Source organism: Schistocerca gregaria, chromosome 8 (genome assembly GCF_023897955.1).
Source record: "Schistocerca gregaria isolate iqSchGreg1 chromosome 8, iqSchGreg1.2, whole genome shotgun sequence".
In the NCBI taxonomy this organism is placed as follows: Eukaryota; Metazoa; Arthropoda; class Insecta; order Orthoptera; family Acrididae; genus Schistocerca; species Schistocerca gregaria.
Window position 1 is genome coordinate 478,812,276 of NC_064927.1, and position 13,903 is coordinate 478,826,178.

Sequence of the window (13,903 nt, forward strand, 5' to 3'; positions counted from 1 at the left end):
GGGGCGCCGACTCCAGCTGTGGGGCGGTTTTGATGGTGGTGCACATTTTATTGTCCTGTTCACTTTTAGCTGTTCTCAGGCAGACATTTGCACTGCCTGATATGCTCTCTGCCCTTTTAACTGATGACACTGCTATGGCAGGCTTAGTTTTGCATTTTATTTGAGCAGGGGGCTTTTATCAACTAATCTAAGTGCTTGTCTTTCTCTGTTTATTTTGGCCTATGGCCTCCAATATTAGTCTGATTTTTTAGTGTGTTTCTCGGTGGTTGGCTTTTCCTTTTTTTCTCTATGTTTGGCCAACCAACGTAACACTCTGTGTGATTTTAATTTGTTTTGTCTGGTCTTTGTCTAAGTTTCTCTTGTCCTGTGTCATCTATCATCTTTTCCTTGTTCGCTTTTATTCCGTGTGGGTATTTTTATGTTTTGGAAAAAGGGACCAATGACAGTAGCAGTCTGGTTTCTTTAATCCCCCAAACCAACCAATCATATGTATATGGTATTGCATATTCATTTGCCAACAAAAAATATTAATTTATACTGTTCTCCATTGCTATGAATATTTAATTTCATGCAAAATATGCTTGCGGTTTCACACTCTTTTATAAACTGTTCAGGCCTATACACAATTTTCCTTTTTGGCAGCGAATGGGTGGATTATTGGACCAGTAAACACACAAGAAAGGATGAACAGTTCAGAAAATGTACACCTGTTTTCGAAAGTTTCATTAACCTGCTGATTTCAAAAGCTAAAGTAAAGGTATGAAATATTAATAACTACATGACACAGAACTATGTCATTCATTGCTGATGGACAAGTAGTTACCAGAAATTTAAAAACGCATTGACTAATTTCCTAACAGGACAAGAGGTATTCTGCTGACATACTGCTTATATAGTGTAATTATTATAGATAATCAGTCTACTCTCATTCTGTGATTAACCATGGAATTACCCTCCTCCAGTGATTAAGCATTCAATCAGTCTAGTGAAAAATTGTCATGAAGCTGCTAAATAAGTCTCCTGATACAATAAAAGTGAAGTTGAAACATTTTAATGTGATTCACTATGAACAGCTATATACGTGAATGTTATCAAGACAACCAGTAATTTTGTTGATCATATGGAGTAACAGGATGCTCTTGACTATAAAAATACCATAAAGGAAAACTGTACTGATATCATTGATGGCTTTCATCCCTGTTTCACAATGAAAGAGTATAATATGCAGAAAAATGGAAAGTAGATATTTGCAGGTGATCCAAAAATGCCTATGTAACTAAAATGAAATTTGTTTATTTCTTTATTCAGTATAATGAAGAATACATGCAATACAAAATGTGTTACTGACGTGGTTATGAAGGAAATGTGAACTACTGTTGTGTATTGCATGCAACACCTAATTATCAGAATGGGTTCCAAAAACTGTATTAGAAATTATTTAAAGAAAAGCCATCAATAAATCTATGTGGATTTGTTGTAACTATTAATTTGCAGATAACCCTCAAAATCAGAAACTAAATTTTACAACTATAGAAGGTTCCACTTGGTGATGACAAAACTTATGAGTTAGAGAAGGAGGTATCACAGAAAGCACTCCATAAATATGCAGCACACGGTGAGGAAAGCTATTCTGGTAGCCCTGGCCTACGTACAAGTCCAGTACTTAACACTTTTCCTCTACATATGGCAGCATGTACGTATTAACAGTACATAGGAGATAAATGTAATCTATGACTAAGGAAATGGGCACAATGTAATGTAGACAGTGTCACTTTTGTTATAGTCTTTATGCAGTTTGGTGTGATGTATCTATGTAACTTGTTAATGCTGTGGTAATATGGCAGGGCTGGACACCCAATTAATGGTAAATGGTTGTTGTTGTTGTTGTTGTTGTTGTTCTTGTGGACTTCAGTCCTGAGACTGGTTTGATGCAGCTCTCCATGCTACTCTATCCTGTGCTGGCTTCTTCATCTCCCAGTACCTACTGCATCCTACATTCTTCTGAATCTGCTTACTGTATTCATCTCTTTGTCTCCCTCTATGATTTTTACCCTCCATGCTGCCCTCCAATACTGGATTGGTGATTTCTTGATGTCTCAGACCACGTCCTACCAACTGATCCCTTCTTGTAGTCAAGTTGTGCCACAAGATCCTCTTCTCCCCAATTCTATTCAATACCTAGTCATTAGTTATGTGAACGACCCATCTAATCTTCAGCATTCTTCTGTGGCACCACATTTTGAAAGCTTCTATTCTCTTCTTGTCCAAACTATTTATCATCCATGTTTCACTTCCATACATGGCTACACTCCATACAAATACTTTCAGTAACGACTTCCTGACATTTAAATCTATACTTGATGTTACAAAATTTCTCTTCTTCAGAAATGCTTTCCTTGCCATTGCAGTCTACATTTTATATCCTCTCTACTTCAACCATCATCAGTTATTTTGGTTACCACTCATTTATGTGTATAGATAATTCAGAAATACCAAGAAACTTCAAGATTGTAGCTCGTATTTGTGATTTATTCAGTTGCAATGACAATAACAGGCTTTTTTTATTGAAATCTGACAGAACAGTGTAAAATAAAGAGTTTTGTGGTTCATCATCCTTTATCGGCACTGTAGGTGATGTAAGAAGTAGCTAAAAAACTGCTTTCATAGGTATGATCAAATGAAAGCAAATGCTTGCTTGTGCAAATTTAAAGAGGACAGCTGTAAAAATTTAGATGAACTTTGCAACATTTGCTAGTGTTAGCAGACAGTGACCTTCTCTAATTTAAGTCATACCTGTGTTCAGTTCTTCTGCGATATTTATTTTCTGAAGATATGCATTGTGTTTCTTTTCTTAACTATGATCAGTTAAATGCTGATTTGAAATGATCTATGTTTTATATTTCAAATTAAATGATGAAAGCTAATTAAGCAATCAAAAGTTTAATTTTTTTACCAGAAAACCTCTCTTTAGTGGCACAATGTCTGACAGATTAAAGTTAAGTTTTCAAAAATTTTCCGTGAACATTTTTCCTTCTTCTGTTTTATTTTTACTGTCCCTATCATCCCTACAATAAATGTGTATTTAAAACTACGCAACTGCACCTGCAACCTATCACCCACAGACTTCCATCCTACATCAAGGACATAAACCACTTCCTAGAACGCCTCAAATCCATTCCCACTCGTCTCCCACCTGAAACCTTGTTTGTCACCATAGATGCTACATCCCTTTACACAAACATCCCACACACCCATGGTCTCTCTGCCCTTGAGCACTACCTTTCCCAACACCCACCCGAAGATCTTCCAAAATCCTTGTTCCTTATCACACTTACCAACTTCATCCTCACCCATAATTACTTCACTTTTGAAGGCCAGACCTACAAACAAATCAGGGGAACGGCCATGGGAACCAGGATGGCTCCGTCCTATGCCAACCTCTTCATGGGCCGCATGGAGGAGGCTTTCCTGAAGACCCAACAGCTGCTTCCCCTGGCCTGGTATAGGTTTATAGATGACATCTTTGCGGTCTGAACTCATGGTGAAGAAACACTCCTTAATTTCCTACATAACCTCAACTCATTTTCGAATCTGAATTTCACCTGGTCCTTCTCCAAAACCCAAGCCACCTTCCTGGATGTTGGCCTGCATCTTGTTGAAGCTCACATCCACAACTCTGTCCACATCAAACCCACAAACAAACAACAGTACCTTCACTTTGATAGCTGCCATCCATTCCACATCAAACGCTCCCTTCCCTACAGCCTAGGTATTCGTGGGAAACGTATCTGCTCCAGTGACGAATCCCTCAACAATTACACCAATAACCTGACCAGTGCTTTCCTCTTCTGCAACTATCCTGCAGACCTTGTCCACAAACAGATCTCCCGAGCAATACATTCTTCCCTGTCCAACAACAATGTTGCTACCCTCAGATCACACAGAAGCGTCCCCCTTGTCACCCAATATTATCCTGGCCTCGAATACATCAATAAATTACTCCGCCAGAGATATGACTTTCTCAAGTCAACCCCTGAAATGAGATCATCCCTTGACAAAATTCTCCCCATACCACCCAGAGTTGCCTTTCATCACCCCCCTAACCTCCGTAACATCCTTGTTAAACCCTACAATATTCCCAGACTACCTTCTCTACCCAACGGTTCCTATCCCTGTAACCAACCCCGCTGCAAAACCTGCCCCATGCAGCCCCCCACAACCTTCTACTCCAGCCCCGCTACTGGTAAAACATACACAATTCAAGGCAGGGCCATGTATGAAACTACACATGTCATTTATCAGCTGACATGCCTGCACTGCACAGCCTTTTACATTGGTATGACAACAACTAAACTGGCTGAGCGCATGAACGGACACAGACGAACTGTCCGCCTAGGAGATGTCCAATACCCAGTAGCGGAGCATGCCCTCCATAATAATTCTAGGGATCTAGGAACCTGCTACACCGTATGTGCCATTTGGCTTCTCCCACCCAACACCAGTCCCTCTGAACTGCGGAGATGGGAACTTGCACTCCAACACATCCTTTCATCCCGCCATCCCCCTGGACTGAACCTACGTTAAACAACCTCATTCCCATTTACTCTTCAGTCTTCTCCTATTTCTCTTTCCTCTTTAGCCATTCATGGATCTTTTCATCCTACATCTTTATACTATATACCTCTTTACTTCTGTATACATCCTCTTTGGTTTGAAGCTGACACAATACTTACAGTAGAATATCTTTGGCTTCCCTCTGACAACCATGCCTCCATCCTTGCTACCCTCCCTGTTTTCCTTTCCCTGTTGCTTCATAACCTGTGTTGTGAGTAACTAAATCCACTTTCCCTTCTTCCCTTTCTTTCCCCTCTCTCCTCCCTGATGAAGGAACATTTATTCTGAAAGCTAGGAATGTAAATTTTCAGTTGCTTTTTTTTTTTGTGTGTATCTGTCGGCTGTACTGAGCTGAGGTAAGTACTGACCAGCCCCTCTGTCTCTTTGTTAGTATTTGTTTCAACTGTTAATTTTGTCACTTAAATTGGAAAGAGAAACTAGTACAACAAACATACTATGGAAATCTTTTTTAATTTGCATCATTCATTAATTTGATGGTGTAATTGTTATATTTGCATTGTGGGGTACAAATTGAATAATGTAAAGTTGTGTTTTAGGTTCTCATTTTTGTCATGCAAGTCAAAATGCAGATCTGACTACAAAAACAAAATTGAATACTTTATAGTATTTAATGTAAGACTGACTTATAACATTTACATATTCTCAGTAAAGTTCTATTACTACCGTTCAACAAAGTTGGATTTTTTTAAGCTGATTAGTTTTCTTTCCTTTCTGTTACATTTTATTAACTTTGCTTTTACAGTTGTGTTTTGAGTAACTACATTATAGTAATGGCCCATCTCCCCCTTTTACATTTTTAATTTTAATATGGTAATTGCAAAATTTCTGATTTCATGATCTGATGTTACAAAAAACATTATAAAATTTCTTTGCAATAACAAAAGATGAAAATAATAGTTTTTCTGAGTAACTTCACATTACAGAGTTATAATTACCTGTGTAGGAAATGTTCATTTACTTTTCACACAAAATGGATCTGTTTTAATTGAACAAGTTTGACTCACAATGCAGAGCTCTTGTTTTATATGTATTTCACATTTTTACTATTGATATTTCTTCATATGTACTCAAAACATTAGCACTCCCTAGTAACCTACCTCAAACTCTGTGTCATGTCATACTATCCAGTAGGAGCCATCTATGGAAGCCAGGAGAGGATAATCTCTATCGTTGGAGGTGGGACTTGGTTGTCAGAGGTCAGGATGCCAGTAGTTCTGATGGGGTTGCAGTGGAGCAGCAAGTAGAAGGCTGCTTGTTGTCTGACATATCATAATGAAATAGTACTGTATTCATTTTATTGCTCAACAGACTACAACAGTTGGTCAGAGGACAGCACTGCCAAGGTACAGACAGCACACAGCTGGTAAGGAGACACTGTGGTAGGCAAGCAGCATGTTGTCACCAACAGCGTGTGGCATCGCTTGGCAGGGTAAGTAAGAGAGTGAGCAAGGGCACTGATAGAAGGAGCATATGGCATCCTATGTTGGAATGCACATTGACTAGGTGTGACCTCACAACTCTGGGCAGGGTGCACCAGAGCATATGGAATCATGCCTAAGACCCAGTGGTGATCAGACAGTTCACAGCATCAGTTCTTGTCCATAATAGTGAAGGTAGACAGTGAGAGAATTTAGCCACACAGACGAAAACAGTTGAGCAGCTGCACAGATGCAGGCTCAAACCATAGATCAGCAGGTCAACAGAGTGGCAGTGTCTGGATGTGAGCCCTCATGTGGCCAAGAAAATAGTTAAGCTGCAACATGCCTGTCCTTTTCAGAAGAGTCCACAGGATTGAAGTTCATGGTAATTCTGCAGTGACTTGGTACATGGCAATTATGTCCTGTATTCTCAGCTTTTTCCTTACATTCATTCAGCTTAACCCAGAAGTTTCATTGACTGTATTTATAATCTAAACTTTATTTGCTATAACTAGCTCATTGATTTTCTCTTGTTTGCTCACATGGACATAATTACATTGAATCACCACTTACAAACTAGTAAAGCATCATTACTATATTCTCCTTTCTTGAAAAATTCCTTAGCAATAATTTAATAATTGATAATAATTTAACAGTAAATGGTTCCATTCAGTTCCTCTTGTTTAGTATTCCTCTTTGTTTATCATGTAGCACCTTAACTAGTTCTTACTTAAATAACCAATATTTGCAGCAAGTAACCCCGTCAAGTGGCAGTGAATGTACTGGGAATTCACCATTTGGAGTTCTCGTTGATGTTAGACAGTTGACTATTCTACACCTGTGTATTTAGTCTTTCTGCAATTCTGCTGCTGGTGATCGACTATGCCATATTTCATACACTGCCTGATGATATTGCCTTTGGATTTGGCCCAAATGTCTACATCTATAACACCTTACATCAGTAGATAAGAAACCTCTTTTATTCCCTACCCTTGTTGCTATGTCTGTCTTTTCAAGCTCTGTTGCTATCCTGATGGTGGCAATAAGGACATTTGCGGTTGATGCCTTTACCCTCCTTGATATATTGGGTTGTAGTCACCTTAGGAAAGCATCCCGTGCCCTATGTTCCATCCCCTTGAAAATAACATCCTTTGTTTCATCACTCTCTGTCAGCTCATGTGTGTTCACATTGATTTTCTTTATTTTCTCAACAAAATTTTCTAATGACTCATTATGCCTCTGCAATATCCCACTCAGCTGTTCATGAAATGATCTTAAGCTATTTTGCTTTTTGTAGTGTTGCACAAGATCCTCCCTCAGTTACTCAAATGTAATTGCATTCCTGAAACTTCTATGATGCCTCACTAATGCCTTTGCTTCCCCCATTAAGTCATCTGTAATAACTCTTAGTCTACGCAGATACCTACCCTTTTGGTTACCACTAGGTCATCTACAAATGAAAACATATCCTTTGTCAATCTGCCAGAAAAAATGGTAAGCAAAGTGGTGGCAGTTGAATCTAATGAATTAGTAGTTAAATTGTATGAGGAGCTACCCTCTCTCTCCCTCAGTAACTAGCTGCCTATATATCTATGTCAGCAGTCAGGTTGCATTGGGTGCACCTCACTGGGTACATGACCACATAATCCTCTGTAGCATTTCCATGGAATTGTGACAATTACCTTGTTCTTCCAGCTCCACAAACTCCACCTTCAACATTCTGTGACAGTCGTTTCCCAATCATTCCCATTGCACATGAAATAGTGAGGAAAAATACAATCAGTCCACTTACCCCACTGTGTTTCTAGATACTGCTGCTAGAGACATTGCCCTGGATCCAGCTGCACACATCTGTAACCGCTTCTGACATCACTTTTAGAGGCCATGGAGCAATAAGTAGGTGTTTTCTTGTTGTTTGATGTATCATAAGAGAAACAGCATTGTTGAACATTCATTTTGTTGCTCAGCAAACAACTAGTCATGACAATGGACAGTGAAGAGGTGCTGTGGTAGGCAAATGGCCTAATTTCACCAACAGCTTGCAGCTTCACTCAGTGAGTCATGAAGGCTGCCAACACAAAGAGCATATGATGGCTCATGTTGGCATTCACACAGACCTGTCACAGCCACAAAACTCAGAGCAGGGTGCACCACAGTGTGTAGAACCATGCTGAAGACCCATTGTAGATGAAACAGTTCACAACAGCAGCCTACCCCTGTACGCACAGGCAGGCAGTGACAGAGAGTGCCTGCACAGGTGAAGGTGGCCGAGCATCTGCCCAGCCCTGGCCTTGAACTGCATCTAGGGTAGGGCACTGGCAGTAACAAGTAGACAGCTGAAAACAAGAAACTGAATATTTGGTACCAGTATGTGGATGATATATTTGTTTTGTGGCAGCTTGGCAGGGAGGAACTGTATCATTTTCACAAACATCTCAGTGGGATCGATCTGAACATTCAGTTGTCAATGGAGGAGGAAGCAAGTGGAAGACTGAGTTTTCTTGATATGCTAGTTTTCAAGAAAGAAGATGGTAGCTTGGCCCAAACAGTTTATCGAAATCCCACACCACAGGCCATTACCTACACTGCTATTTGAACCACCACCCAAAACAAAAGTGAGGCATCATAAAGGCATTGGTAGATGGAGCAAGGAAAATCTGTGAACCAGAGCTGTTTGATGTAGAATTAAAACATCTCGCAAATGCATTGCTCAAGAATGGTTATTCATTGACTGAGGTGAAAAGAGCATTAAGACCACCATGTATAAACTATAGTGATAGTCAAGTGTCTGCCCCTGGTAGCTTAGTGGTCAGCATGACAAAATGTCAACCTCAAGGGCCCAGGTTCAATTCCTGGCTGGGTTGGAGGAAGGGGTGTCAAATCAAAAGACTTGCACCCAGCAAACAGACTCTCTGACAGTAGGCCCTAGACACATGACATTTATTTATTTTATAGTCAAGTGCTGGTGAAGTTGAAAGTTTTCCAGCCTTTCATTAAGGACATTAATTACTGACCACAAAGGAAAAATCGTGAAAGAGGAACATTGTGGTAATATTCAAACTCACCTGGATGTACAAGATCACTTAAAATTGGCCATGGGTGTCACAAACTGCTGGAAAAAGCAGTAATTTGTAGGATTCTGTGAATTGTGGGGAGGTGTATGTGGGTGTAGGATTCTGTGAATTGTGGGGAGGTGTATGTGGGTACTACAAAAAGAATGGTCAAAAAATTACTACAAGAGCACAAGGGAAGTTGCAGAGAGGGAGACTGACAGATAAGCCGTTGTGGAACATGCTTTGCAGTCAGGAGACTATCACATTTATTTTGATAGGACTCAAGCACTGGCAGCCACAAGTGGATACACGAAATATTATACAAAGAGACCATAGAAGTTGTAAAACACTCCACATATTTTAATAGGAAGGGGTAGGGGGGTGAAACTGAATGACATCTATGACATCCAGAGCCCGGTGCTGAAGAAGTTGTGTACCAGTTTTCAGTCACGGGGTGATAGCAACAGCAGACGACAGCAGTCGACAATGGTCAATTGCGCTCTCGCATTCAAAACATGTGATGTCACTCCACTGCAATGAAGCACACAGAAGCAGAATTTTGCTGTAGTCAGGTCTGAGCGAAGGTGTGGATTGGATATTCAAAGTAGCTATGATTCCCCTAGAAAATTTTCTATGCAGATGGGGATAAAACATTGGGTTTTAAGGTGAATTCAATTTTACCACAGTATAACAGCCTGAAACATTTTACTAACTGTCACATTTAAGCTGTAAAAGTATACATTTTACAGTGACAAAGTAGGCCCACAGGTAGATTACCAGTTGGAGGGCACCAAGTTAGTGGCCCCAAATCTAGCACGGATAGTAGACCAGTGGCTAGTAGTGACAAAGTCCAGTGGTTGCAGCTTATTGATTCATGTTGACTCAAAGACTAGCATAGACCTCCTCTTAAACCTGGTGGCTGTCAGAATGCATTCATCTGTCTAGAAATAAGTATATTTATATGGGCTTTGCTCACCTCTTTTTGCCAGGGCACCTGTCCCCATCACATAAGCCCCAATAAAGGTGCGGCCTTGTCATGTAACAATCAGTTCACCAATGCTACACGGTCTCTGCCTTTCCACTGTGTCAATGGTTTTACAACTCTAGTGTCTCTTTTGGGGTGGGATATGTGATAAATGCCCCAAAGCCAGAGAGAAAGTACTTCCTGTACCCACTGGTAGTTCCTGATGTAAGCCAGTCCAGTTCCTACCCACTTACACAGGCCCTTTTGCATCAACTGTGGGTACCATATTTGTTTGATTCAGCCATGACAAGTGAAGTACTTTAATGTAATATATCTGTTAGAAATGCCATGCAGTGCATTCCAAAACTTACTAATTCAATACAGCATTGCAAATTTTGGTAAATGACAGCTGTGTAATATATTTTGCATTATAAATTTGACAAACTACTTTTTCCAAACTACACTTACAGGTGGCTCTTTGTTTCAGTTGGTGCTATCCTCAGTATTTGGCTGTCTGATGTTTACTCTCACTGGAATATTCCTGCTGCAACAAAGTAAGAGTGCTAGTGTAGTGACTTCTGGGATAATATCAGTTGTTGAAGGCATTCTTTTTTTAGGTGACATTTTCATTTCCTTGTGTTACCGACGCAACTACATCCCTATAGAATGAATTTCCACATGTGAAAGTATGTACCGAAAATTTGAAAGCATGTACTGAATATGTGAAAGTCTGCATTGAAAATACGTATTTATAATAATGTCACCTGGAATGATGAAACTGTTATGTCATACTTTGTATTAGTCTTAAAGGGCCCCATGTCTTCATAATTTTGGTATTACCAACCTTCATTTCTGAAAAACCAAATAAGTTTATTGATGTAAATGTACTTACTCTTGTATCGCTGTAAAAATATCTGAATAATACAGTTATAAGACTCATTTATAACTACCAAGTAACAACAATGAATAATCTACAGTGCAAGAGAGAGAATATATTCCATCCATGATGACAGAAAAAAATTGTTTTCACATGTAGCGTGCTATTTTCACATATGCTGTGATTCAGTGCAATGTTAATATTATTATTAGGCTGAACTGTTGTATGAAGTGCCCAGAGTTTCAGAATTGCTACGAAAGGCAAGGATGCTAACCAAGTCAATTTTTAATAAGATTAGGAAGAGAGAACTATAAAAAATATGGGTCAAATTATGTGAAGATACAGTCAGTGTGCAGTAGCCAAGGATATAGTGTGACCGTAGGTTTGCTGTTGAATATTAAATATTCCTTCTGTTATAATTTATATTGTATCATACACGTCTTTATTATTTACAAGTAATTGTAGGCTTGCGCGCCTGTGGATACTGAAGAAAAATGGTATTTTCTACTCAGCTAAATGAGACTTGTAGTGTTCATTTCTGCTGAAGGTACATAAAACTGAAATAAACCATTGTAATGAGTTCAATATCCCCACATTCATTGAGCCATAGATGGATACATAGATAATAAGTAAGGTACATAAATAACAAAAGGGCACAGGCGGGCTTATGGGTTTACAAGAGTTTAGTAGAGAATGTGTACTCTGATGCATCTTATTATTTCTGAATTACTGCTAACTCATGGATTCCTGCTGCCCACAGGCCTAATCATAGATATTTTCATAACCAATTGTCATTTCTTCTTTCCCAAAACACTTAGTTCATGGATGAATTTGTTTCATACCCATTTAATATGTTGTACAGAAAGTGAGTACTTATAACACACAAGTCAGTAGCTACTATAAAATATGACAAATGCTTAATCAATATGACAAGGAGCAATACACTAGTATTTATTCATAGATTTATTTGTAGTTGTTTTTTCATGTATTAATGCTGTAAACTACTGTAGTTATATGTTTCCTGTCACTCCATCACATAATTAAACACAAAATATGTATTGGTACTATAATGATTTATACATCTCCTGGAATCAGAATCTGCTAGTTGTCCTCTCTCAGCAACTCAGTTCTGCCCAAAAAACCATAAACTAACACTGGTCTCTGTACAGTCCTTAACTCCCATGATCCGATTCCTAGACAGAAGCCTTGATCCTAAAATAACTGGTGAAACATTCTAACCATTGCCTCAAAAGACAATTCAGTCTGCTGCTATCATGTTGGCAGGGGTATGAGCGAAGGACTCAGGAGGGGGCATCCAAGGAAGGTTTTTCAAATAAGAACAGGAGATTTCATGATGCAAGTAGAAAACATGATGGAATTTGTGAAATTTGAGATATGGAATAAATAAGGAGCACCTTGGGAAAGTGTGCAGATTGCCAGCTGCTTGGAGGAGTCATCAGGAGAGATTAAGGTGAAATGATAGGAACAAAGGGGGACTCCATGTTATGAGGTCAGAGGCTGAAGGCAGAAACAGAGCCAGTAGTCTGGAAACCACATTCTGCTGGCAATCTCTGGAGACATAAGTGACATCCTCCCACATTTCCTACGTGTGGTTTGCTGTAGGTATGCTGCTGGCATGCTTCATCAAAAGCATCAAGCAACGTGAACTATGTTTTGGCCAGAAACACAGGCCATTTCTAGAGGGCAAGTTGTGGAAGCAGCCTCACAACCAGTCAACAGCTTCTAATGCACGAGAGGTGGGGGCGAAAATGCACAGTCACTGATAAAATGTTCCCTAGTTCATTCAAACAGTTAATGGACAGTTACTGGCCAAGGACATACACTTATAAAGTAACTTATTATACTTATCAGCTGCACAGATGGCTTTAGGTGCTATGATAATTGCCTATCACAGCAAAGTCAAAATAATTTAAAGTACATAAGTTTTGCACACAAATTTTGTTAAGGAAAACAATACCTCAAGTGTAAAGACCAGTTTATGCCAAAACAGGCCAGCCTCAAGTGAACAGAAATCACTGCACAGAATTTAAATATCATTTAAGGCAAATAAAGAATAGCAGAATTAATGACTGATGGCCATGCAGACAAGCTTTACAGCTTATGAAGGTGCTTACATCAAATATGGATAAAATACAAGAAATATCTTAGTAAATATTTTGAGAGATCTTAAACTTACATTTAAATGTGCCTCCACAGACAGGCTTATAAATACACTGAAAATTTACAGTGCAAAGTCCAACCAAAACACTAGCTTGAGCTTTACTAAAGGCAGTCTGTAGGTGATGTTCTTGGACATACTCAAGCAGAATTAGAGGAAATCAGTTGGATTAAATCATAAAGGAAATTAATTACTGTATAAATGTAAAGATTCCCCTGTTAGTACCAATCCAATTGAATTACAGAACACCAAAGCAAGGCAAACACTTAATTAGGTAAACATTACATGTGGGAAAAATATATCTAAAAACAAAGTTGATGTGACTTACCAAACAAAAGCGCTGGCAGGTCGATAGATACACAAACAAACACAAACATAGTTTGGGCGACTCTTTGCCTTTACAAATGTCTGCGTGTGTCTGTGTATGTGCGGATGGATATGTGTGTGTGTGCGAGTGTATACCTGTCCTTTTTTCCCCTTAAGGTAAGTCTTTCCACTCCTGGGATTGGAATGACTCCTTACCCTCTCCCTTAAAACTCACATCCTTTCATCTTTCCCTCTCCTTCCCTCTTTCCTGAAGAAGCAACCATTGGTTGCGAAAGCTTGAATTTTGTGTGTATGTTTGTGTATCTATCAACCTGCCAGCGCTTCTGTTTGGTAAGTCACATCAAAAACACATTTATGAGCAAGACTAAACACTATTCTAACAAAACAAAAAATACCAATGAATAAGACAATCTAAGAAGCAATGAAGGCATTAAGGGTAAAGGGTACTTT

The 13,903-nt window shown here is 39.2% G+C and overlaps 1 protein-coding gene across 1 annotated transcript in view; it reads left to right on the forward strand.

Annotated features, from left to right (window-relative positions):
• The window catches only part of LOC126284453 (uncharacterized), a 71,369-nt gene extending 59,253 nt beyond the window's left edge, over positions 1-12,116 (forward strand). The window contains exon 4 of the mRNA XM_049983373.1: positions 10,558-12,116. Within this exon, the coding sequence (XP_049839330.1) occupies positions 10,558-10,740 (183 nt within the window). The 3' untranslated portion in view covers positions 10,741-12,116. The remainder of the gene's footprint in view (positions 1-10,557) is intronic.
• Positions 12,117-13,903: the final 1,787 nt, after the last annotated feature.